Raw genomic sequence first — 26,906 nt, forward strand, 5'->3', positions numbered from 1 at the left:
GGAACAAGACCGAACCCGAGAACCTGTAGAAGCATCGGTGTCTCTGCTACAATTTTGCTGTGGCAGCAAAAACTGTTTGAAGCTTAAACCTATTCAGCAGGTACCCAGAGAATCATAGCATTGTAGAGTTGGAAGGGACCATGAGGGTCTTCTAGCACAACCCCCTGCAATGTCAGAAGATTTTGTCTAATATAGGGCTCAAACCCACGACCCTGAGATTAATCATCTCATGCTCTACCAACTGAGCTACTCAATATCACCTGGCTTTCTTAAGTGGGCAGGAGGCATGGGGGCCTGCAGTGGACAGCAGCAGCAAGTGGGGTGGGGGAACAGCCTTGTGGGGCAGCCAATAGTAAAAAGTGTGTGCCTGATCTGCCATCTCTCCTGCTGCCCTGCTTGAACCAAACATCTTCTATTGGCTCACTGAAAGGCAAGCCCTGAGCCGAGAGAGGTCCCCAGCTTCACCCTCGAGAAGGACTCAAAGCAACCAGGCAAAACAAAACCAAAGAACCCAACAACCTTCTACAGTTGCTCTTTAATGGATTAACTGGAGAAGCACAATCTGCCCACAGGCCCCCTGCCCAAGAGTATAAAAGTAGAAGGATGAAAACGTGAGCCTGGGCAGGCGGACCTCCTTCCAGGAGATGGCGCTGTTCTCCTGTACTGCTCCTGCATCAACAAGGGACCAGCTGGAAAATGGTCTTCTCTTAATTCCCAACCCCAGACTCTTCTCTGGGGCAAGAGATAGGAAGAGGGAATTTTGCTCCAATCAGCACAGATGTTTTTATTGTACAAGCCAGTTATTGGCCTCCTGGCTTGATGCAGTAGCCTTCAAATGATGCCCCCTCCCTGGTTCTTACAAACTGAGGGTAGTCCAAAGAGCCAGTCTGAAGTCCTGCAGGAACACTGGGAGGTGGAAACTTCTCCAGAAGATTCTTTTTGCTTTCGCATGTGGGCTATGACAGTTGCTAGAACCCCAGCCTGGGAGGGTCTGGAATGGGGCTCCCTCTTTGCCCCCAGGGATGGCAGACTTAACCTTTCATGCATTACAGGCCCTTCAAAAGCTCTCTGCTACCTGCCTTCCCCCCTCCCCACGCCCCCTCTGCCAACCAACAAATACGAAGGAGAATTGTCCTAGTATTGCCAGCATATTGGTGTCATAGAAGAAAGACACATGGGTGTGGTGTCATTTAAGGGTTAAGGAAAGAAATTGGCCGGCTCTGCCAGGGCCCGTTGGGACAAGTGGGTTGCCTGACAAAGCAGTGGAGTCTGGAAGGGGGAGACAGCCTCAACAGGCGGCAAGGAGGTCTCCCCAGGGCCACATGCACTGCTTGGCTCAGAAGCAGAGGCTGAGCCAAGGCAAAGGACGGTGTCCCACGTGAGATGCCAAGGGTGGAGAGGTGGAAGGTGGGCTGCTGGGCTCTCTTGCCCTCCCAGTGTCCTTCTGCTCTGAGGTGTGAGGCTGAGCAGGAGGCAGACGGAAAGGAAGGGGCAGGAAGGCGCCCGGCAGCAAAGTTGAGATTTCCCAGTCAAGAGCTGCTTCTTGTGCTCGGAGGAGATGGGGGCTCAGGAACTCTGCTCCAGCTGTTCCCAGAAGAGGGGTTTGGGGGGAGGGAGAGGGGAATCAGTCCACTGAAGCTATTGGTGGAGGGTGTCTGTTGAGGCTGGAGAGGAGGAAGAGGAGCCAGGTTGTCCCCGCAGCTCAAAGTTGGCTCTCCAACTCTCCGTTGAGGCAGCTCAGGGCCAGCTGCTTGCCGCCCGTGGCCAGGAGGTTGTTCTCGTTGAGGCGCTGGGCCCGGTACTGCTCATAATGCACGCTGTGGGTGATGTCCTTGAGATCCTGCAGGTGGGATCTGGGAAGGGAGAGGAAAAGAGGCAGGAGAAGTTGGAGCCGCCTGGCAGGTCAAGGTTTCCAATGACCCTTTCCCTCCTGGCCAGATACAGTGGTACTACGGGTTACATACGCTTCAGGTTACAGACTCCGCTAACTCAGAAATAGTGCTTCAGGTTAAGAACTTTGCTTCAGGATGGGAACAGAAATCGTGCTCCGGCGGTGCGGCGGCAGCAGGAGGCCCCATTAGCTAAAGTGGTGCTTCAGGTTAAGAACAGGTTCAGGTTAAGAACGGACCTCCAGAACAAATTAAGTACTTAACCCGAGGTACCACTGTAGATGGATGGGGAGGGTGCTTCTTCTTCTTTTTCTTCTTCTTCTTCTTCTTCCTCTTCCTCCTTCCCCATCTGTCAGACCCTCTGTCCTCACCCGGCAAAGAAGGTCTACAATGGTCACATTCCTGTTCCAGGCTCACGGAGAGCCCTGAGAAAACAAGGTCATCTTGGCTGACCCCATCTATGCCCATTCAAACCCTTTGATCTGCAGAGCTGATCCTTTGGTGCAGTGACACCTGTATCTTTGGAATTCCCTGCCCATTGGTATTAGCCAGGTACCTCTGCTGTCCTGCTAAAAACATTGTTGTTGTTGAAGGAAGCATACCAAGGCATGAACACTTTGACCTGTATATTAATAGGCCATGCTGTTTTATGATACAGTGGTACCTCAGGTTAAGTACTTAATTTGTTCCGGAGGTCCATTCTTAACCTGAAAGTGTTCTTAACCTGAAGCACCACTTTAGCTAATGGGGCCTCTTGCTGCTGCTGCGCCGCCGGAGCACAATTTCTGTTCTCATCCTGAAGCAAAGTTCTTAACCCGGGGTACTATTTCTGGGCTAGCGGAGTCTGTAACCTGAAGCGTCTGTAACCTGAAGTGTATGTAACCCGAGGTACCACTGTACAGTCAAACCACGGCTGTCGAACATAATCCATTCCAGAAGACCATTCGAATTCCAAAACATTCAACAACCAAGGATCAAAGGGCGGTCAGCAAAGTCAATGGAGAAAAAAAAGAAATAAACTCCTCAGAAGTCCTTCGGCTTCTGAAAAACGTTCAAAAACCAGAGCATTTACTTCCAGGGTTTCGGTGTTCGAGAGCCGAAATGTTCCAAAATGGAGTCATTTAGGAACCAAGGTTTGACTGTATACGTTTTTAAAATTGCTGGTTTTATTTACATATTTCACCCCCCACTGCCCTGTCAGACAGTCATGCTCAAAAGCTTCAACAGGGAGCCCTTCCTTCAAAGTAAAAAGAGTAGCAAGACTTCCAACTCCCACAACTCACCGGATGAGGAGGTCCCGCAGCAGAGGAAACTCACAGTGGGCCGGGTTTTCCACTGAAAGGAAAGCGCAGATGACAGCTGAACATTTTCAGTGACAGCGAGGCAAATGTGTCAGAAGGGGACAAGGATGGACTGAGCCAGGTGTCTCTGTTGCTTGCCCCACCCAAAGCTTGAAAGAGCAGTTCCATGCCATCTCATAGCAGACTTCCCTAACCAGGGGGCTCCAGATGTTTGCGGCCTACAACTCCCATCATTCCCAGCCAGCACATCCATTTTGGAGTACAACTCCAATGAGACCCAAAAAGCATGGGCTGATGGGAGTTGTAGTCCAAGACAGCTGGGTTGAGGAAGGCTGCCTTGCAGGAACACGAGCTAAGAAGAGCCCTGCTGGATCAGACAAAGTGTCCCTCTCTCCCGCTTTCAGCATCGCCCCCAGCTCCCCAGCTGACCTGTGGTGAGCCGGGTCTAATCGGGAGATCATAATGCAATGCTTTGGAACAGGGGTCAGCAAACTTTTCACCTTGGGGGGGGGGGGCAGGCTATATTTTGAAAAAAAATATGAACAAATTCCTATGCCCCACAAAGAACCCAGAGATGCATTTTAAATAAAAGGGCACATTCTACTCGCTGATTCCCAGACCATCTGCAGGCCAGATTTAGAAGGCGATTGGGCTGGATCCGGCCCCCAGGCCTTAGTTTGCCTACCCATGCTTTGGAAGGTCCAGGCTCCCTAGAGGTACGCCTGCAAGGAGACTGCTGAACACCAGAGGGCAGTAGATTTCTAAATACAAACCAGTGGAGAGTGTTTGTGGTGGTGTGGAGGGATGGGGAGAGACAGCTGGAAAGTATGAAGGCAGTTCTGGTCAGGAACTTCACTTAGCCCTTAAGAACTTCCTGCAAGCCACAGCAGAGCTGGGCCAGTCCCTGAGCCCCGATCCCCACTAGTGACACACTGGGAAATCAGCAGAGCAAGCTCACAACTGCAACTTTTAGCAAGTTAAAACTAAACTTGGTGAAGCAACATCGAAATTCAACCTGGTGAACTGACAACATGTCTGCAACTCAGTGGCAGATGACATGCTTGACATGGTCACAGGAACCTATACAGGATCAGACCAATTGGCCTCTCTCTGTCTATACTGTCTACACTGACTGGAAGCATCTTCCCAGGGTTTCAGGCAGGGGACATTCCCAGCCCTATCTGGAGTTGCCGGGGATTGAACCTGAGACCTTCTGTCTGCAAGGACTAGGGCTCATGCCTTGAAGAGTTGCTCTACCGGTGAGCTATGGCCCTTCCCCAGAATTCTCGCAATATGTGCAACTCTGCAAGGCATGAGCCCTCCAAGCCATAGGAAGCTGCCTTAGAGCAAGACTCCATCTAGCTCAGTGTTGCCCTCATGGACTAGCAGGGGCGTTCTGGGATTTCAGACTGAGGGCATTCCGAGCCCTACCTGGAGATGCTGGGAACTGAACCCAACACTTTCTTTTGTGCACTTTTCTTTTGTGTTCTGTCACTGAGCTGTGGCCTTTCCCCTTGGATCTCACTCCCTGGGGCCACCAGGTAGGAACGGGAAAGACCCTGGAGAAATTCTGGTGAACTGCTGCCACTCAGGACTCGTCTACACTTCTGTGTGACTCATGCCTAGAAATCATGAATCCAACCACTTTTGCTTTCACCCCACTGCTTCTCCCCAGAAAACCTGCTCTTTAGCGCTAAATCAGAGCAAACATCAATCTGGAGAAAACCTGGCTGACATTTGCTCCAATTCAGCAGTAAAGATTGGCTTCCCTGGAGAAAAATAAAATTGACCCCGACCATTAGGTCCAGTCGTGGCTGACTCTGGGGTTGTGGCACTCATCTCGCTTTACTGGCCGAGGGAGCCGGCATACAGCTTCCGGGTCATGTGGCCAGCATGACTAAGCCGCTTCTGGCAAACCAGAGCAGCGCACGGAAACACTGTTTACCTTCCCACCGGAGTGGTGCCTATTTATCTACTTGCACTTTGACGTGCTTTCGAACTGCTAGGTTGGCAGGAGCAGGGACCGAGCAACGGGAGCTCACCCCATTGCAGGGATTCGAACCACCAACCTTTTGATCAGCAAGTCCTAGGCTCTGTGGTTTAACCCACAGCGCCACCTGCGTCCCTATCCCAGGGGGAAAGCAGGGGGTAAATGCAGGTCTGGGTCAGCCCTTAGTGTTGACAATACTGAACGAGATAGACCAATGGCTTGACTTGGTACTATAAGGGAGCTTCCTATGTCCCTGTGGATTGCAATGCATTCTGCGTGGGGCTGCCCTTGAAGATGGTTTGGAAAACTTCCACTGGGGCAGAATCTGTCAGCTAGAACAGTTTTGGGGGCGAGGCATTTGGGTCAGATCACACTATTGCAAGCCAGTCAACAGGATCTAGCGCTATTGCAGGCAGTTCACACAAGCATTTATTTCGATGTGCCAAACAAGATTAATTTGGGGCGAGGATTCTGGACGTCTCTGGGAAACAGGGGTGCTTCCGTGCACGAGAGCACGACACTCTGACAATACAGCTCAAAGGCAGGGAAAAACTTCCCCTGCTTGATTCTTGTTCCCCCAAAGCACCTCTCCCTCTGCTTTTGGCCAGCATCCTCCCCCCCCCCCCAGGTGGGAGTAGCAGGACTATGCTGGCCCATGGATGGGGCAGATTGCTGCTGTCAGTGTGGAATGCACCGTGGGGTGGTGGGGAGGAGAGTGGAAAGCCATGCTCTGCACGTTGAACTCTGCACCTAAGACTGGAGAGGAAGCAGAGTAAGACTCCCCCAGATGCCTCTCTCCTGGGTGAGCAGTTGGCAGGAGGACCCAAAGCCGCAGAAGCTGTCTTATACCAAGCCAGAGAATTGGGCCGTCTAGCTCAGTATATTGCTTACACTGACTGGGAGCAGCTCCGCAGGGTTTTAGGCAGGGGGTTTCTGTCTCCCTTCCCCAGCCCTACCTGGAGATGCTGGGGATTACACCTGGGACCTTCTGCAGGTAAAGCAGATGCTTTGGCACTGAGCTATGATCCCGCCTTGAAAGTTTCTAGTCTTCATGATCTGGACTAAAGAGCTGAATTAAATAGGAACATAGGAAGCTGCCAGAACATTGCTCCTCCTAGCTCAGTATTGTCTATACCAGGGGTCAGCAAACTTTTTCAGCAGGGGGCCGGTCCACTATCCCTCAGACCTTGTGGGGGGCCGGACTATATTTTGAAAAGTAAAAATAAAAATGAACGAATTCCTATGCCCCACAAATAACCCAGAGATGCATTTTAAATAAAAGGGAACATTCTACTCATGTAAAAACACGCTGATTCCTGGACCGTCCACGGGCGGAATTTAGAAAGCGATTGGGCCAGATCCGGCCCCCGGGCCTTAGGCTGCCCACCCCGCAGCTCTCCAGAATTTCAGGCAGCGGTTCCCCCCAGCCCTACCTGGAGAGCCTGGGGATTGAACCTGTGACCTTCTGCATGTAAAATAAGATGCTCTGCCACTGAACTACAGCCCTTCCCTCCAACCTGGACAAGTTCTCCTCCAGGGTTTTCTCAGTCCAGAAGGGTTTACCTTCGATGATCCCCCACTTGGTCTTGCGGCCCAGGACTTTCTTCCCATTCACCTGGTGCTCCTTGTCGGCTCCCACCACTGCAAAGGGGATTTTCTCCTGATTAAGAGAATGAGAGGGGCACCAGTCCAGGGAAGAACAAGGGTGTTTCTCCCCCACCTCCCACCTTCTCTTGGAAAGCTCTAGTATTACAGCACTTGAAGTGAAAAGTGTGTGGATGCTGTTAAAGGAGCAGAACACCATCTTCCCTGCCTTGTTAGTGAACATCTGGTACTTGCAGACTGCGGATGGTGCCGATAATGGGTTGGTTCCATTATCTTTGAGTGTTTTTTTTTTTAAAAAAATATGTAATTTTTGTGAAATGAAATAAATAATAATAAATAAATTAGCACAACATGGCTAGCACCACCAGTATGCCTATACACTAGTTGTTGGTTTTTTTAAAAGAAGACAGAACTTCAGATGAACTGAAGAACACTTCCATTTCCTACTGGAATCCTCAAAAATGTTTTTTCTTAAATAATTTCTTTTCTTTTAATTTGCTTTTGGAGGGATACTTTAAAGCTTGGGCCCTCTAGTAGACCTCAAGGCAACTAATGTTTCTCTCCTTCTGTTTACTGAACTGCCTTTATCCTGGATGAGACCCAGCCAATCAGGGATTGCATAGTTGATAGGGAGTGTGTCAGAATACCACACATTCCTTTACATTTTGCTTTCACTGAGAGCAAAGTGAATGTATCTGAGAGTGAGGACCCTGATCCCTAGACGTGTCCTATGGACAATCCCAGTCAATCAGGGATCACATAGCAAAAGGAAGTAGGCCGCAATGCTATATAGCCAATCAGATTTGGCCATTTTTGAAGGTACATAATGCTGATTCAAACAGAGGGTACTGTTTTCCAAAAAGGCAAATACTTCCAACGCAATATTATAAAAGAAACAAATCACCTGTGTGTGTGTGTGTGTGTGTGTGTGTGTGTGTGTGTGTAAAGAGACAATACAGTCGTACCTTGGTTTTCAAACAGCTTAGTTCCTGAACGTTTTGGCTCCCGAACACTGCAAACCCGGAAGTGACTGTTCTGGTTTGCAAACTATTTTTGGAAGCCGAGCTTCCTGCAGCCAATCAGAAGCCTTTCATTTTTGAACATTTTGAAAGTCAAATGGACTTCCGGAACGGATTCTGTTCGACTTCCAAGGTACGACTGTAGTGCCAACAATGAGAAAAGGCACAAAGCAACTCCTAGTCAATTTCTCCCCTTTCCAGATTGCCACCACTTACCCGTATTTTGTCGTTCAAAAGCCTGTCATCGGGGTCGCTATCCAAGTCCTCTTGGGGGTAAACATGGATTCCGTGGGCCTTCAAGTCATCCTGAATCTGCCAAGAGAAAAGTTTTTGGCACTGAGACCAGAACTCCCCCTTGCTGACTTGGAAATGTACCTTCTTCATGGCCAGGGCAAAGGAAAGTTATGTCAGCAAAGCAAATTCAAGCCCAGTGGTGATACTCATGAGCAGCCTGCAGGGTGCCAGGGTCTCTCTCCCACTTTCCGCCTTGTCTTTGCACCACTTTGCACAAACAGCAGAGAATCTCCTTCTGGCTTGCACCATGTCAGAGTGCAGGTGGGTAAACAGATGCTCGCTGAGCACTACAGACACTTGAGGGTTTCATTCCACCTGCATTTTAAAGCAAACTAACATGATTTCACATTATCTGGACTGACATGCAGATCGGAAGGCGGCTGTCAGGGACCGTGAGAAGGGCTGCCGAGAGTGGACTTGGGTGCTGGTGAAAAATGTCTGTCCCCCCCCCCCCCCGAGGGTGGACCAGCTAAAAATCTTTACATAGGATATAAAATCAAAGTGTGACCTTGATTTTATGTTAATAATAAATACGACAATATTCACACTTGCTGAGAATATTACGATCGCAACAACTAATATAAGTGAGATATACCCACACAACTGTTGCTGAGCTATGCACTTCAAACATTACCCTTGTATGTGTAACACAACACGTGTATCACACAACAACTTGGTTGTACAGTATTCACATGGTGTTCTCTTACAAAAGCACACAAATGTGACTGCACCATTGTCGTGTACTGTGCCTGGAAAGGGCGGGGCAAAAGGTTAAGTGTGGATTTAAGTCCAGTTTTGCAATTAAGCTGTCTATAGATCTTTCTAACCAAATAATAAAAAAATAACAGTGCAATTCTAATTGTGGGTGCTTCCAGACCATTGCTATTTTGGGGGAAGGATTCATCACATAATAGCAAAGTCAGGCCGCGCAATTAGCAGTTGATTGGGACGTCTTGCGCAACAAACCCACTTCCTGAAAAAGGTCAGACTTTGCGTAGTAAGGAGAACGACGGAAAGCTGCCTTGGGAAGTATGTGGGATAACATTTGCTTTGACACAACCCTGCAAACAGACCAGAATGGGAACTCATTAAAAAGCCAACGCTCTCTTATCTCCCTACAAGCAAATCAGGATGAATGATCAATAAATAGGTGGTCTGGAAGCACCCTTGTGTCTACTGAGAAGCAAATCCCATTGGATTCAATGGGGCTTACTCCCAGGTATACAGGGCTAGGATTGCAACCCAAATTTGAGGAAACTTTGCCACTGCCTCCTGCTTCCGCCAAGGCTCTTCTTACCCTCCGTTTGAACTCTGCGCGTTCCTCTAAGGTCAGAGTGTCGGCCTTGGCGATCACAGGCACAACGTTGGTGATCTTGCTGAGCCGCCTCATGAACTCCAGATCCAAGGGGCGCAACCTGACGGGAGAAATACAGGAAGTCTCTTGCAGCAGTGATGTAAAGGGCCAGCTCAAGACGTTACATTCTATTGCCATATTGACTGCATTTATATCCGATATATATACATATACATATACATACATATACATATACCTATACCTATACCTATATCTATATCTATATCTATAGATATAGATATAGATATAGATATATATATATATTTCATTTATATTGCATTTGAACCGTGATCTCCTCCCAGGTCCTAGCCTGACACCCTAACCATTTCACTTCCACTGGCTCATTTTGCAGCCTGGCGTGAAGGGGAATATGCTCCATATCCTGGGAAACTACCGTTCCCAGGATTCTCTGGGGGAAGCCAGAGATGTCGTTTGGAGTCATGTGCCCTGGGCTCTTGCGGTCTAAGGCAACCTGATTGGCCTTTGGAATTGGGAGCGTGGAAGGCAAGGAGCCCAACAATAGGTGCAGCCAGAGCCAATGACAGGTGGAGCCAACTAATTCTAGTTTGGCCCCTGTTCACGTCACTCCTGATGAACTCTACAAGGGCAACAACCAAGACTGAGAAAGGAAGCAGCCAAGGCTGTAAGTGAGCAGGAAGGGAGGTGAGATCTGGCTGAGGGCAGACTGAGGTTGGTGGGGCACTAGGAAACAGGCCAGCCCCCGCAGGGCAGGGATGAGGAACTGGATCCGGCTACTGGGCTGGTCCCTCCTCTCCTCGAACCCTGCAGGTCCCTCCGTTAGGTAGCCACCCACCTGTCAATCACCTGATGTCATCAAGTGTTTTTCCTTCCTCCTGCATGGTTTATTTTATTAAAGGTTTTCTTGATTTACAAAAGTGTGTGCAATGTCTCTCTCTCGTATTCCCCCCCCCCCCATGTAACATTTTTACAAATCAGTTTCATTTGTTGACACAGCCAACCACAAATGAACAACCACACCCTAGGCCAACCCCAACCTTTCTCACCAACGAAGGAACACAAGTGAACTGCAAAGAACCTGCACAAGCAACGCTGACACCAAACCAAACCCTACATATAGTAAGTAAAATAGAAACATCGCCACCCGACCTTACCCCCCCATCTCACCCCCCCGTCCACCTCTTTCCCCCTTTTCTTCCTCCTGCATGGTTTGAAATCAAACTGCGTGGGGATCTGTGGATACTGCTGATCACCTCACCATGGCGCTTGCAAACCCTGCTTTTGGCAGGAAGCCACATTCTGACAGAAGCAAGGGGCCCACAGCACAGAGAAGGCACAACTTCCCATTGGAATCACCTCTAGAGAAAACATAAGCTTTGGAGTGTGGGGGCAGCTGGCTGCAGGGCATTCAGTGGGGCTGTGCTGGGAGGGATGGCCATTTACTTTGCCTCCCAGCCAGTGATGCAGTCATGAGAAGCTCAAGACCCATTACTATTTTTGTAGTAGGAGCCCTGTCTCCAGTGCCCCAGAGCTGCCCAATCAGCATGAAAGGGGGGGGGGCTTCCTTTTTTAAGCCACTGAGAAGAAGTCATGTCAACCTTTATGCTGATTAGAGCCAATAAGAGTGAAAGGAGTTGAGTCGGTCACAGAGGATTGGCTCCTAGGGTCACTCTGGAGAAGGTGTCAGGAAGAACGCCAAGGAGTTGTTCTGTATGCTCCAAAGCCAAGCACTTAGGAACACTGAAAACACAAGGGGTGCTTCAGATTCAAGAGCACAGTGCGCATGTTCTGTTTCATACAATGGAACTTCCAAAGTCGCGCTGAAAGAAGATATCAGAGGACTTCAAATCAGTTGCCCATGCAGGTGCTGAAAGGCAACTCTTATGTACTGAGTTGAATAGGATCCAAAAGGCAGCAGTCTGATTGGTCCCAGAACAATAGGATTCAGAATGCAGCAGTCTGATTGGTCCTAGAACAATAGGATTCAGAATGCAGCAGTCTGATTGGTCCTAGAATAATAGGGTCCAGAATGCAGCAGTCTGATTGGTCTACAGGAGCCACCCAATCCAGCTCCAGGTGGAAGTGCATCTGCAACCTGATTGGCCTACAGGTGAATCCCGGAATTAGTCAATCACGTGGGGACCATTGTGTAAATAATGTATATAAAGCAGACATTCTGGGGGAACTTCCATTCCTCCTCACCACTATGAGCTGAATAAAGAGCGTGAAACCCACTCTCGACTCCAAGTATATTTCAGCAACACACGGAGATCTGCAGTGATTGTTGCAATGCATCCATCATTGCTATTATTTAATAATTATGTAATTATTAGATAATCTTAGAAGGGGCATGCTGTGAGGAGGTATGGCTGTGACTATCAGAAGTACATGTCCTTCTGGATTTGCCACTACACCACTGCTCTCAGCCACGCCCACTGCAAGAGCAAGGTGTCCTGGGAGCGTACTCACCTCCCTCAGTGACTGAGAGCACTCCCTGCCCCACCCTCCAGCAGCCCACTCCTCTCTCTCGGAAGCCAGTGGATTCTTGGCCTCAAAGCAACTTTCTCCTCCCACCTATGCTGGGTGGAGCAGGGAGAATGGTGAGGAAGCAGCTGTGGGACAGATGTTTGAAAAGGAGCGATGGGGCCAACGGTACCCACACAGGGAGGGAGAGGAGGGGATGGGGGACAAGGAGCCTGGCAGTCATTTTTATGAGTTTGTTTTAACCGAAAGTGACAGGCATTCCTGGCGTGTACGAAGGTATGCCCAAGTCAGCCCCGATGTGCTTCTCTGTGGTGGATTATTTATTATATTTCCTGCATTATTTTTATTTTTGCACCTAGGGGTCTCAAAGCAACTTACAGAATGGAAGTAGAAAAAGCATAGGCTTTCAAACCAGACACACCAAGGGGCAGGGTGGGGCCTAATATAAATTTCCAAGAGCAGAATTCATGGTGTCTACACTGTTTTTTTCCTCGACTCAGGGCGGAAATGGGGAACCTGTGGCCTTGCAAATGCCCACCAGCCCCAGCCAGCATCGCTGGAGACAGGCTCCCACAACCTCTGGAGGGCCACAGGATCCCAGTCCTGCCCTTAAGCTCTGTTGCAAGCAAAGTGACAACACTTGAACCGATGGAGAGTGGGGGGTGATAGACAGAAAGGCAGCCTACTCTTCCCTGGCTGATTCCTTCCTGAGTAACTTTGTCTGTGGGTTTTCTCTCAGGCTTTTCATCCTTCTTCTTCTTGCCATGGGCCACCATTTTGTTAACCTCTTGACTCCATGACGGCTACATGTAAGCTTGTGGTTGCTTGCTATGAGTACTAAGACTTAAGTTTCTTTATCCTTAAGGAATAACATCAACTCCTGATAGCCGGAACACGGGAAGTCAGTCAAAAATATTGAATTCTGAACTGATTAATTGGCTTTTTTGATTGTATTATGATTTGGTATTGTATTCATGTGGCCTCCATTGGATTTTTATGAATGAAAAATAAATTATTATTTTTTAAAAAAGTTTATTTATCCTTTCCACCAGCTGTTTTACTAGACTACTTATTTCTGCTCTCTCTCGCTCTCTCTAATTCCAACACACCCAAGTATGCCTGATGATAATGAAATAAGAGTATCTTTAATGCAAGATCTTCTTCACCATCATAGATAAAGTGGGTGAGGTCAGGGAGAAAACAATGACTCTTATCACCTGTACTTGCCTCCCTTTCCCCGCATGCAAGAAGGACTTACCAGTGGCCCGTTGGTGGCACGAAATATACACAGGCATGGACTCGGGTGTCGGGGATCTTCCGTTTGCGGTTGATGAGGATCTCTTCTCTCAGGTATCGCTCGTACTGGTCGTTGATATATTCAATGATTGGGTCCCAGCTATGGGGAAGGAGAAAAGGTGATTCTTATGCTCAGAGGAAATTCTCCCTTCAAGTTGCTCCTCTCCTAGCATGTGAGAGAGGAAAACCATGACTGGGAACTATGGAGGAAGGAGAACAGGCAGTGGTGTGGGGAATGATTTGGAGTAGAGAAACACTGCAGTATAAATGAGGTTAAGCACACCCTTCCGCCATCATCTCTCTGTTCAGAACAGGGGTCAGCAACCTTTTTCAGCTGTGAGCCAGTCCACTGTCCCTCAGACCATGTGGTGGGCCGGACTATATTTTGAAAAGAACACCAATGAACGAATTCCTATGCCCCACAAATAATCCAGAGATACATTTTATGCAATGCTGTATTACAAAGAAATCTGAACGAATGCTCAAAAACAGTGGACAGCATCCCATCTCCCTGGAAACAAATCAGGAAGAATGTTTGATAAACAGTTTGCTCGGAAGCAAACCCCAATTTATAAAAGGCAAAAGATAGAAGCCCCACCGATGTTTCACATACACCTCAGAAACACTTTTAACGGTTGTGTTGTTTCCACTCCTAGTGCAACCCCTTTCCCCCAGATAGAGAAGTGAAGCAGCAATCAGGTCTCTCTCATACCAGTTTTGATTGTTAATCTGATCCCCAAATCCTGGCGTGTCTGTCACCGTTAGCTTCATCTTCACACCCTTCTCTTCAACAACTGTTGGGAAACAGAGCGAAACGGGGTTAGTTCACTGCCTCTGAGGGGCCCTTCTCATCCCAAAGGGAAGCTCGCCCACTTCCTTCTCGCAAAATGTGAACTTAAAATTTGAAATATGAAAAACTGAGAGCAAAACTGATGGATTCATCCTGCCTTCTCTAACACAGAAGTCTCTCTCACATACACGGCTTCCATAGAGCTGCTCAGAGACTCACTGCGCCCCCCCATGTCCTCTTCCCCTCCTTCCATGGAGTAAGAGAGGATTCTTCCCTGTTTTGCCTGTCCAATTTGACTGCAGACACTTTGGGCTCGCCTAAACTTACACTTGTTCCGTGCCTAGAAAACATCGGTCTGAGCATTTTTCTGCTTGTCCTTTGCTTTTTATAGTTTACCGTATAAATAAATTTTGTTATTCTTGTTGTTGTTGTTACAAAATAAGAAGACAGGTTTGCGTGAAATGCACATGTGCTAATTTATATGCACAGATGCAAAGGAGGCATAGAATTTAAACAGAACGGCAATTCATCTCACCAGAACAGCCAGGTGACCCTGTCTCCCTTCTCTCATGCTAATCAATTCCATCAGCTCATGTGCTTTCCAAATTTTTGTTAGCCATTCTTTCACTGTTGGTGGTGACCTATTCCCCCCCCCCCCATTTTGCACCACAAGTATGTGAGCAGCTGCTATTAAATTCCACATTACGTCTTTATGTTTTATTTGTGGATCTAACTAGCCTAATAAAATTACCAGGGAATCCAATGTAAGATGTTATTAATGACTTTGTCTTTACTACCTCTCCCTAAAAGATTGATTTATTCATTGCATTGCATTTTACTGAGAATATTTATACACTGCCCTTCAGTAGAGCTTCTAAGACTGAGATGGGGTTCTCAGGGCTAGGAGACAAATGTGGCCCCAAAGGCCTTTCCATCTGGTCCCAGGATTCAAAACTCCCATTGTTCTAGGTGTGTTTTGCAGCAGGGAATTTCCTTAACGCAAGCAGTATCTGAGCTCTGGGCGCAGTACAGTGGTACCTTGGTTTAAGAACAGCTTAGATTATGAACAACTTGAATTAAGAACGCTGCGAACCTGGAAGTAGGTGTTTTGGTTTGTGAACTTTGCCTTGGAAGCAGAACATGTTTCGCTTCCTGTTGAGTGTGTTCCGTTTGTAAATTGAGTCCCCTGCTGCTATGGGAAAGCACACCTTGGTTTAAGAACGCTTTGGTTTAAGAATGGACTTCTGGAACAGATTAAGTTTGTAAACCAAGGTGCCACTGTACTGCGCCTAAGATTTCAGATTAAAAGTGCCACTGCGGGAAGGAAAAGAGGACCTTTTTCTGCCTCCCCACTTCCAGGCACACTCTCTGAAGACTGGAGAGGAGACCCTCTTAAGAATATTAGGCAGGTGGGCAGGGGAAGTATGGCTTTGTGTTTTGCAGGCTTAAGATGAGGACTAGACCATGTGAAAAATGAACATAATATTTTAGGGCTGATAGTAGGACAAAAGGAGCCACACTAGGTAAATAATGAGTTTATTAGGATTGTGGCTGGCAAGTACAGGAGAGAAGGGGAAGCAGATGTTTCCCTCAGAACACTGTAAGTGCAAAAGAGGAGGCAGCGTGGTGCACTGGTCACAGTGTCGGACTAGGAACTGGGAGACCAGGGTTCAAATCCACACTCAGCCATGAAGCTCACTGCATGATCTTGAGCCAGTCACACACTCTCAGCCTACTTCACAGGGTCGTTGGGAGGATAAAATGGGAAGGGGGAGATTCATGGATGCTGGCTTGAGTTCCTTGGGAGGTGCGATATAAATGTAATAACGATAATAACTCCTCCAGGGTCCTCACCACGAGTGACGGAGAGCAGCTGCAAGGTCTTGGGAATGCATTCCTCGTAACCGGAGCCTGTCGGTTTCCGACTGACCTTGGATTTGAAGAGCGTGTTCACCATGGTGGACTTGCCGAGGCCACTTTGACCTGCAGGTAAAAGGGCAGAGGAAGAGACGGCTGTGAAACCAAACCTAATACATTGGCGGCCTTCAGATCTCGGAAGGGCTCTTGTACAGGAGAAGATGGAACAGGCATGTTCTTCATTGCTCCAGGGAGGCAGGATTAGAGCAGAGATGGCTAAGAGACCAATTTCAGTGAGATCAGAGACCCTTATTCCCCTCCCAGAGTGACAATCCCCCAGAAACTCTGGAAATTGTAGCTCTCTGAGGGGAACAGAGGACCTTGCTTGTCTTGGGCTCTGGCTCCACCTAGTGTTGGTCTCCCTGCCGTCTGCCCTACAAGTCTCAATTGGCACATTTCAAGGGCAAGGAGCCACAGGGATGAACAGAAAACTGTAAGCTATGGGGCACAATCCCACCTGGCCAGGACCCCAGAGAGACCTCCTTGGAGGAAGACCCATGAGAAGAACCTGGGTACCAGGAAAAACCTGCTGCAGGCCTAAGGCAACTTGGAGATGTTGTTAAACTACAACTCGCATAATCCCTTGCCATTGGTCATGCTGGCTGGGGCTAATCAGCTGGAGTCCAGCATCTGGAGTGCCACAATTTGAGGGACACTAGTCTAACAGACATCTTGTCTGCCCCCCTGATGACACCTTCAAATACATACCAAAACCCTGATATGTCTTGACCCTTGATTTCCGCCATGGCCCCGACTTCAAAAGTTGAAGGAAATTAACAGCGGCAAAGAGCTGGGTCTTCTGCCTCGTTCTGTGACCCTGATCCAAATCCCCCATTTCTCTGCAGCTGTTTTTGGGGGTCCTGGCTGGGTGAGACTGTGCCCCGTAGCTTACAGTTTTCTGTTCATCACTGTGGCTCCTTGCCTTTGAAATGTGCTGGTTTTATCATCATGTCTTAGTTATCACCACCACCATCATCATTCTGTTATTCCATTGCACATATCTGTGTAGGAGGAAGGAAGCTCTGGAATGATGTCAAAACATCTTTCATCAAGTGGAAGGGAAAGGGAGGAGAATCTCCCATTAGTTTGCCTGATGATGGATGCAGTGGAACCCAGAAGCTTGCATACTCTGCAACCAACCTCAGCTGTTCACACCTAAGCTGCTAAAATGTTTGGTAAAATGTTACTACAAATGTTTGAGAGCCATCTTTATCCACTATGCATGAAACACAACAGCGTTGCTGGTTTTGTCTCTCTCACTTCTTTTAAAAACCCAAATGTTGACTGGGCCTCTCCTTGTCTCTTGTTTACTTCAAGCTCTCCCCCGAGAGGGCTTATCTGGCTTGATAGGGCTTTCCTCTCCCTGTCACAGGCAGCTCCAATCTGCACCCCTATGCTGCCCTCTCCACAAGCACAAACACACCCCTTTTAAGTTCAAAAATGTCAAACTTCTCCGCATGGAAAAAAAATGTTTCCCAGGATTGATCGAAACCAGATGTGCAGCCTCCAGAAAGGGTCGGAGGAGTCACAGCTGGAACAGCTTTTTGCTTTCCTGGTCCTCTATTCCAATTGCCCATCGTGGCTGGATTGCTTTGGCACGGCAGGAAGGGCGCTTGGGCAGACATCCAGCCCTGATGCCCTACTGATGGAGCAAGGACAAGATCAGGGGGTGAAGGAAGAGGCTCCCTCTTTTAGTTATGATGGGGAAGAGCTGTGGCAGAGCATCTCTCAGTTCCCAGCATCTCCCCATTAAGACTGGGAGAGACTCTTGTCTGAAACCCTGAAGAGTCACTGCCAACAAGAGTAGGTCAGAGGTGGGGAACTTTAGCCCTTCAGTCTAATCAGGCCCAGCATGGGTCCCAGTTTGGCCCAGGAGGTCACCCCCCAAACCCATGCCCAAGAGCTGCCTCAAGGTGTGCTACTGACTGTCCATTGGCAAGTGAGACTTGCTGTCACTACCCATCAGCTGACTGGTCCTGAGAGCACACCTGTGGGGACTGGCTGTATGTACTGTGGAGCTTGCCTAGGGGTACCCAATAGCATAGCCAACCCTGCAGAAAGCAGGTGGGAAGTCATTGCTGATCAGCCGATAGGCAGCAACTTCAACCCTTCAGTATTTTGTAGGAGCGATTCAAGCACATCCTGGAAATTTAGGTTTCTGAAACTAAAGTGGACTAATGTGCTCTGCTACCCTGGTGCAACAAACCCACTTGACACCAGGCTTTTTGCAGTGAGGAAAGTGATGGTGAAAAGGAATGAAAATTACAAACAATTAAGAAGAAGATGCATTGTCGCCACCCAAGCAAATCAGGGTGAATTCAAGATGAATGCTCGTTGTCATGTAACCACCCTGCAAATAAATCAGAAGGGATGCGCCATGAAGACTGGATATAGTCTAACCTGGGTGTATGTTTTGTGGAAGCAAAGAAGGATGGATGCTCACTAAACAGGTCATCTGGAGGGTTGCTGGAAAAGATCCAGAGGTGGGGTTACCAGATATCTACCAGAGCTCTTTTCTTGTTGTGCCTTGCTGCAAATTGTGTGGATCTTTATTTATTTTGGACATGGTTGTTTCTCATCTACATTTCTCCCACGGATGGAATGGTGGGTCTGGCTCTTAGTTACTTTTCTCTTCTTGCGAGAACTTTTAAATGGACAGGTGTGCTTATTAGGCAGTGCAGCAAAACTTTCTTTCTTTCTTTCTTTCTTTCTTTCTTTTCCTTCCTTCCTTCCTTCCTTCCTTCCTTCCTTCCTTCCTTCCTTCCTCTCTCTCTGCCTAACGTTAGGGCCAGTCCTGGGAAAGAGGGTGGCTCAGTGAAATGACTATAAGGTCCTTTAGGCAGCAAAATGTCTTGTGCTGGCCTTGCCTGTTCCCCTGTTTCTGTTAAGTACGGTGGGGTTGGTCAGGGAGGAGATCAGGGAGCCATGATGGAAATCCTCTTTAACCCCTTTCTGGCTTTCTGGGGTTTTGCTAGGTGTTCCCTGCACAGGTCCATGTCTCCTTTTGCAACCCTAAGAATGTGTGTGCGTGTGCATTTTAAAAAGTTGAAATTCTTAGAAAGTTGGAATCTGCCATTTTTCTGCGCTGATTCATGGGGCAGATGCCCACAGCCAAGGGGACGTTTCAGTGGTGAATGTGTGTCCTTTCCTCATCCTCTGTGGGTTCAAAGAGTGAGACACACCTGTCCTAACTCATGAGCGAGGCATATATTCTTCCTAGCCAACCCCCTCTCCTCTTATCCACTAGGGCCTACAGCCCCTGGCATCTCAGGCCCATCTATTTAGCAAGACAGCCAAGAGCCAAACCCATTTGTCTTGTAGCTGAAGTCCTCCTGGGGGAAAAAAAAATCTCTCGAAAGAGTCTGTCTCCTTGCACCTGTTCTATCAGTTCCTCCTGGACAGGGAAATCCATGATGGGGATTTATCTGACATCTTGCGTGCTGCAGCATTTGCCCGGCACATCTTCTTCTTCTTCTTTTAAAAAAAAAAATCTTATCCCCATAATCCTCCCGACTTTCTTCCCTCGAGGATGTTTCAGGCCCCAAACAAAATCATTCTTCTTATTTGGGATTTGCTTTTTTGGCATCTCGGCGCTGGCCCCTGGCTTTTGATCTGGAAATATTTACTGCCGAGCGCATCACAGGGTTGTGTGTGTGTGTGTGTGTGTGTGTGTGTGTCTTTGGAGGAGCGCTCTGGACAAAGCCTTTGTCTGCATGGAGGCCAAGGAGAAGAAATTCCAGGAGGCTGGACGGTGGGAAAGGGCACGAGGTTGCTAGGAAAGTTAGAGAGTTTGCACGGCAGGCGAGGAGTCCCAGAAAAAAAAAATACACACAAAAAGCCTCAGAGCGTCTCCCCCTCCCCACTAACCCAAAGGACGCTGCAGAACGCCAGCTGCAACACTAAAGGTAGTTCAAAGCTTCCATATTTGAGGGTAGCGACTCATGGCCTCTGGGGTAGCGCAATGAAAGGGACTAGCAGCTTCTATGAAAGGGAGCCGGACTATGTCCTCTCCAGATTCTGCCCTCCATCCTTTTTTAGTGAGTGTATTCTGCAACAAGCCACTTACGCAATAATACTGATAGATTTATACTGGGCCGTGGGGTGTATGGGGTGTTAGGGGAGGGGTAGTACCTCTGGTGGGTGACACGTCATGCTCCACCTGGGGTAATTTGTTCACCTTTGGTCACCCCACCCAGGACTTAGCTCTCACTTGAAGCTGTCAGCATGTGACAGAGGCCACACCCTGGGAGACAGCTTTGACTGGCTGGCCAAACTAGGTGAGGGTAGCTGATGGGGCTCAACCTTGCAGGACATCTTGGGGAGAAGAAAAGGCCCAGGAGTAATCCCTACACAAATACCTGCCAAAGGTATTGCTCTGCTTTCCTTTGGATGACATCAGCAATGCCAAAAGAGAGCCCAGGACCTCCATGCATGCTGCCCAGGCTTGTGTGCCAGGGAAGTCACTTTGGTGCTGTAAATGCAAAGTTCGACTTCACCCCCAGAGGCACACTCCATTGTCTTTCGAGATAGATGGATGCCAACAAAAAAATTATTGTGCATTGTAAGACTCAGAGAAGTGCACATTTTTAAGGAGGGTTGTGTTCTGGTTCACATACCTTTCTGGAACGTGCAAATTAGGTGGGTTCACCTTGAAATGCGAGCTGAATCAAATTTCTTCTGCTCTCTATTCCCAGACAAAGCCCCCTCCCCCTTTTTATCCTCCCTTTGGCTTTCTCCCAAATGCTGGTCTCTTCTTTATTCATCCTTTCACACATGAGCTCAGCTTTACAGCTGCAGGCACTCGGCCTGCCCTTTGCCCAGTTGCATCTCCAGGGACGCCAAATTCTGCCGTATCAACAGATTTGCTGGGGAGGCCTGGAGACGGTGACCATGACGTGGGCAGAGGAGAAAGACGGTGCCTCCATTTCCTTGCCCACGCTCTCCCCTGCTGAGGGGAAACTACGAGCAAACTCAGCCTCCTGAGCTCTCGACACCTGCGATGCTCTAAAAGCCTTCCAGGGGAGGAAGTTCACAACACAGCCTTCATCCTGACGTCAAGAGAGGGTTGGCTGTGGTCCTGTGCTATGGAGCACAGCCCTCTATTTGAAGGCCTCCTGAAATGCTGCCTGGTCCAAGTCTGCCTTAAAGATCAGGCACTCAAAGAAGAAGAAGAGTTTGGATTTGATATCCCGCTTTATCACTACCCTAAGGAGTCTCAAAGCGGCTAACGTTCTCCTTTCCCTTCCTCCCCCCACAACAAACACTCTGTGAGGTGAGTGGGGCTGAGAGACTTCACAGAAGTGTGACTAGCCCAAGGTCACCCAGCAGCTGCAGGTGGAGGAGCGGGGAAGCGAACCTGGTTCCCCAGATTACGAGACTACTGCTCTTAACCACTACACCACAAGTGACTTATCCACAGCATCTGGACCACAGACTTAGCAATTGCAAAGGTTCCCTGATCGCAGTTTTCCCTGCTAAGATGAAATGCACTGCATTTCTATTTAAAGGGTGATAATTATTTCTAAATATGCACCTCTCTCTCTCCGTGTGTGTGTGCTTTTTTTAAAGACTTCCAGAGTACAGGGAGGCTCTTCTAAGGAGAACGAAGCTCTGGCATATATCTCTAGGAATTAAGCCCTGTATCACCCCGACGCCAGGCCTTCCCATCTGACGAAGCCTGAGGGTGGCCCACAGCACCTGCTACTCACCTACAACCATGATGTTGAATTCGAAGCCGGTCTTCATGGTCTTGATCCGCATCTGGTCCATCACGGCCTCGATCCCCACATAGCCAAAGAGCTTCTGGTCTCCTGTGCTAACGGAAGGGCCATCCCGGGATAGCTGCTCTCTTGCCGGCTGCTCCTCCATGCTCCTCCGCTGAGGCTCAGGGCTACTCTCTGAAAGCGGAAGAGAGAAGGGAAACCTGAACCAGATACTCCAGGTGGGACAGAAGTTCCTCCACGCGACTTACTCTTCCCCTTCTTCTCGATCCGGTTGCCCTGCTGTACTTCTGAGAATGAGTATTGTGCACAGAACAGAAAGTCAGTTTAACTGACCAAAGTGCTTTATTTCTCTCAGTCCCTCAAAACAGAGGGGTCTGTGAGTCTCCAGCGGTCTGTGAGCTTCATTCAGGCAGTCCATGGCGTGTCAACAGCAAGTATTCATATTTATTTCTATCTGTATTCCAAATGCTTTCTTTTATTTCCTATATTGTATTTTACTGCACTACAATGCAAATTGGAATACAATGCAAGAAACAAAAGAAGCAACATGGATACAATTAAACATCGCACAGCACATTGCAGGCAAATAATAAAGAGGCCCGACAAGACCGCCTGCAATTTTCTAGTGGTCCGTATGTATGCGCGCGTATGTGTGAGGTTTTTGGGAACTCTTGTCCTAAAAGAAGCAGGGGTGCAGCTTTCAAGGAGACAGGTAGCCCAATGATGAGCCTGGGCTGCCTACTCTTCCTATGTTCACCTACAGAACTCAAGGCCACAATAGGAGGTGATGGCCACCAGCTGAAATGCTATTCAAAGGGATTCGAATTCGCGGAGGAGGAGGTTGAGGCTACATGCTGATGGCTGCTGGACACAATGGCAACAGGGAACCTCCATGTTTGGGGTAGTCTATCTCTGAATATCTCTGAATGAGGGGGGGGCGCGGGTGGCACTGTGGGTTAAACCACAGAGCCTAGGACTTGCTGATCAGAAGGTCGGCGGTTTGAATCCCCGCAACGGGGTGAGCTCCCGCTGCTTGGTCCCTGCTCCTGCCAACCTAGCAGTTTGAAAGCACATCAAAGTGCAAGTAGATAAATAGGTACCACTCCGGTGGGAAGGTAAACGGTGCTACTCTGGTTCGCCAGAAGCGGCTTAGTCATGCTGGCCACATGACCTGGAAGCTGTACGCCAGCTCCCTCGACCAATAAAGCGAGATGAGTGCCGCAACCCCAGAGTCGGTCACGACTGGACCTAATGGTCAGGGGTCCCTTTACCTTTACCTATCTCTGAATATCTGCTAGTGGGGAGCAACAGCTGGAGAAGGCCTTCTTGCCCTTCTCATGCGCTTCCCAAAGGCATCAGGTTGGCAAGCACAGGAATCAGGGGCGCTGGACTTTGGTCTGTATCCAGCAGGGCTCTTCTTTATATTCTCTTCCCCCTACAAGGTCTGTTTGCAGCATTTGGGACATTTTAGTTGAGAGAAAAGGCTAGTAAGAGGGGACATGACAGGGGCATATAAAATGGCACGAAGGAATGGGTAAGGTTTTTCTCACTCTCTTGTAACACTTGTGGACATCCAATGAAGTTAGAAGATTCAGAATAGATGAAAGAAAGTCCTTCACAGAGCATGTATTGATGGCCACCAACTTGGATGGCTTTAAAAGAGGATTGCACAAATTCAGGGAGGAAAGAGCTACCAAGAGCTACCAGCCTCTGCTCCATGGAAAGAGGTGAAATTTCTTCTTAATACCAGTTGCTGGAAATCACAGGAGGGGAGAGGGCTCCTGGGCTCAGGTCCTGCTTGAAAGGCATCTGGCATCTGGGTGGCTTCTGTGGGAACAGGATGCTGGACTAGGTGAGCCACTGGCCTGATCCAGCAGGAGCTTCTTATGTTCTTTCCCCACCACCTCCAATACTTAGGTTTGCATGAGACCCGAGGAGAGAGAGCAAATCGTGTTTCAGTTCCACTGATTTAAATGTGTTTACTCTGAGTAGGCCTAGAATTGGATGCAGTCCCCCTGCTTCTTTTATCTCACTTCCAGAGAACCTCCAAAACTACCAGGGGAACTTTGCAAGGTAGGGATCTCTATTTGCCCCCTGGCCATGGGGTGAGGGGGAAAGGCCTTGAGAGCATCTGAGAACTGCACTGCAGCAGGGCCTCAACCGCAGCCAAGGACACAGAATCAAAACGTTCTGGAGTTGGAAAGGACCACAGGAGTCATCTAGTCCATCTTCCAGCAATGCAGGAACCTTTTGCCCAACGTGGGGCTCGAACCCACAACCCTAAGATTCAGAGTCTCATGCTCTACTGACTGAGCTAGTATGAACATCTAGTTTAGTGCTGTCTACACTGACTGGCAGAAACTCTCTAGGACTACTGGGAGATGCTGTAGACCAGGCATAGTCAAACTCGGCCCTCCAGATGTTTTGGGACTACAACTCCCATCATCCCTGGCCACTGGTCTTGTTAGCTAGGGATGATGGGAGCTGTAGTCCCAAAACATCTGGAGGGCCGAGTTTGACTATGCCTGCCGCAGACGGAACCTGGGGCCACTGCATGCAAAATAAAAACACTACCACCGTGCTTCTCTCTAGCAACATAGGAAGCTGCCGTATACTGAGTCAGATCAAGTCTATCTAGCTCAGTATTGTCTATCTAGCTCAGTATTGCTCTCCAAAGTTAAAGGCAGGGATCTCTTCCAGCCCTGCCAGGAGCCCTTAGGGATCGAAACTGGGACCTTCAGCAAATGCTCTACCATGCAGTGATGACATTTTCACTCTACTGAGTCAGACCTTTGCTACAACTAGCTCAATGTTGGTTATGCTAGCCACCCTCCAACCTTTTCAGGCCCACTTTTAGCCCCAAACGTGCATATGGCGAGCCAATTCTTAATTGCTTACCATATTGTTGCACAGCGGTAGTGCTGCTTTTGCGACCCAGTAGCGGATTCTGACTCCAACAGCTGGAGACCAATGGCCTGCCCTGACAGGCTGTGCTCCTACCCCAGGATTTCAGGAAGGGGTCCTACCTGGCGAGGCCGGGAATTAAGACCTTTGCACGCAAAGCAGATTCTCTCCCATACAGCCGTAGCCCTTCCCTCTGCAGAGTCAAATCCCTGGTCCATCTAGCCTTAGTATACTACCTACACAAGCCGGCAGCAGCAATCCAGGGTTACAGGCAGGACTCACTCTCTCCCAGTCCTACCAGGAGACGCCGGGGATTGAACCTGGGACCTTCCGCATGCAAGGCCGGTGCTCTCCCACTGAGCTAGGGCCCTTCCCCTGCAGCATGCTCATTGGGAAAGAGACCCAAAAGGGGAAGTGGAGGAATACACACGGCTCTGCAACTTCCCTGGCAACGGCAGAGGCAGACCCCGGGGCTCGGAAGAGAAGCTCAGCAAACAGATTGGAATACGTAGCCAGGAGGTGTCAGTGGTGGGGGGCAGGGGGGGAACCTCCACAGGGCTGTGCAGGGGGCTGGCAGTAAGCCAAGGGGTTTGGGAGCTCTGCCGAGGCAGCATCTTGCAGAGCAAGCAGAGATTTTCTCCCCCACCCCTCCAGGATCAGAGAGAGAGAGAGAGAGAGAGAGAGAGAGAAAGTGAGCTCTCCAGACAAGCAGACCCGCACAGCCTTTCTCAATCTGTGGGTCCCCAGATGTTGTTGAACTACAACTCCCATTACCCCTAGCTAGCAAGGCCACAGCTCAGGGATGATGGGAGTTGTAGTCCAACAACATCTGGGGACCCACAGGTTGAGAACCGCTGAGCTAGAAGTTCCTGCACCCTTTATGGGGAAGACACAACTCCAGCTGCAAATATAAAGCTACACGCAGATATATGGGAAATGGGGGGGGGACGGGGGACGGAAGCCACTGGCCCAGGGGCATAACACGGCCCTTGGTGACCCTCTCTCTGGCCCTTGGGACTCTTCCCACACCCTTTCCCCCCGGGCTGCACCCTTTGCTGGTCTTACTTCATGCCCTCGTTGGGTGTTTACGTTTGCCTGAAAATGTGTCCCTGAACTTGCCAGGATATAGGATAGAGAGGGAGCATCCATCCCCTCCAACATATCGAAGGGAAAAACCAGGACGCCATCTTCCTCTCTTTTCTTGCAAGAGCACAGCAAGATATTTTGGGTGCCATGATTTTGTGCAATTCCACCCCGCGATTCCGCCTTAAAAAAAAGTGTTTTTTTCAGGGGGAAATCACGTGAGTTCACAGTGCCTCAAACGGCTGCCGTGCCCTCGCAAGGAAAAATGGGGCGTCCCATTTTTACCGGGACAGTTGAAGGGCGCGAGGGAGGCGAGAGTATGTGTAGAAACCAGCCTGCTGTACAAAAGGTAGAATTCGCATTTGTGACTCTGGCTCCTTTTGCCTCTGGCCGCATCCACTGCCACCAGCACATGGCCCTCAGAAGGTTGCTGGAAAGGGAATGTGGCCCTCTGACCTTGGCCCTGAGATCATGCAGGGAGTGAGATGGCATTTCTCAGCAGAGCCCACAGGATGGGTGTGAGGGGAAGAAGGAACTGAAGAAAGGAAGATGCCGCTTCACCCTGAAATCTGCACAGCATTTCTCAGCAATTAAAGCACAGCAATGTTTGAGCCAAACTTCCAGGGATGTCGCAAATTTGTCACTAGACTGTCACTAGAGGCAGCTGGGGGACGACGACACACCCATTTAGATCAGGGCTGTGCGGCTGGAGTAGGGTGGGTTTAACCCTTTCCCCTCTGTGCTGACTCCCTGATTTGAATACAGCTGCTATTAACATTGTACCTGTCTTTTGGCCCTTTCTATAGCTGCTTCAGGGGGATGAGTCAAAGTTGGAAAAACAGCACTGGGGGGGGGGAGGAGCTAAGTCCTCTCCCCCAGCAAATGGCACAGATCCCACCCCTCCCTGCTCCTCTAGCTGCTTTCAATGGAAGTAAAAAACTGTTGTGAGTGCCAATCATCAATCTCCCACAACACACGCACTGAAGACTGGATAGCTCAGTTGGTTAGAGCATGGTGCTGATAATGCTCAGGTTGCAGGTTCAATTCTGGTATGGGACAGCTGCGTATTCCTGCATTGCAGTGGGTTGGACTAGAATATCCTCGGGTCCTATCCAACTCTATGATTCTAAGTAGTACAGTGGTACCTCGTGTTGCATACGCTTCAGGTTACATACACTTCAGGTTACAGACTCCGCTAACCCAGAAATAGTACCTTGGGTTAAGAACTTTGCTTCAGGGTGAGAACAGAAATCATGCTCTGTTGGCGCAGCAGCAGCA

At 49.0% G+C, this 26,906-nt stretch overlaps 1 protein-coding gene across 1 annotated transcript in view; it reads right to left on the reverse strand.

The window, feature by feature from the left end:
- Positions 1-516: 516 nt before the first annotated feature.
- SEPTIN12 (septin 12) overlaps positions 517-26,906 on the reverse strand; it is a 72,295-nt gene continuing 45,905 nt past the window's right edge. The window contains exons 4-12 of the mRNA XM_083473655.1: positions 21,627-21,815; positions 15,856-15,984; positions 13,924-14,005; positions 13,174-13,311; positions 9,396-9,513; positions 8,021-8,116; positions 6,744-6,840; positions 3,173-3,224; positions 517-1,853 (exon numbers count right to left, since the gene is read on the reverse strand). Coding sequence (XP_083329781.1) covers positions 1,703-1,853; positions 3,173-3,224; positions 6,744-6,840; positions 8,021-8,116; positions 9,396-9,513; positions 13,174-13,311; positions 13,924-14,005; positions 15,856-15,984; positions 21,627-21,815 — 1,052 coding nt within the window. The 3' untranslated portion in view covers positions 517-1,702. The remainder of the gene's footprint in view (positions 1,854-3,172; positions 3,225-6,743; positions 6,841-8,020; positions 8,117-9,395; positions 9,514-13,173; positions 13,312-13,923; positions 14,006-15,855; positions 15,985-21,626; positions 21,816-26,906) is intronic.

Source organism: Podarcis liolepis (assembly GCF_965112155.1).
Source record: "Podarcis liolepis genome assembly, chromosome: 14".
NCBI lineage: Eukaryota > Metazoa > Chordata > Lepidosauria > Squamata > Lacertidae > Podarcis > Podarcis liolepis.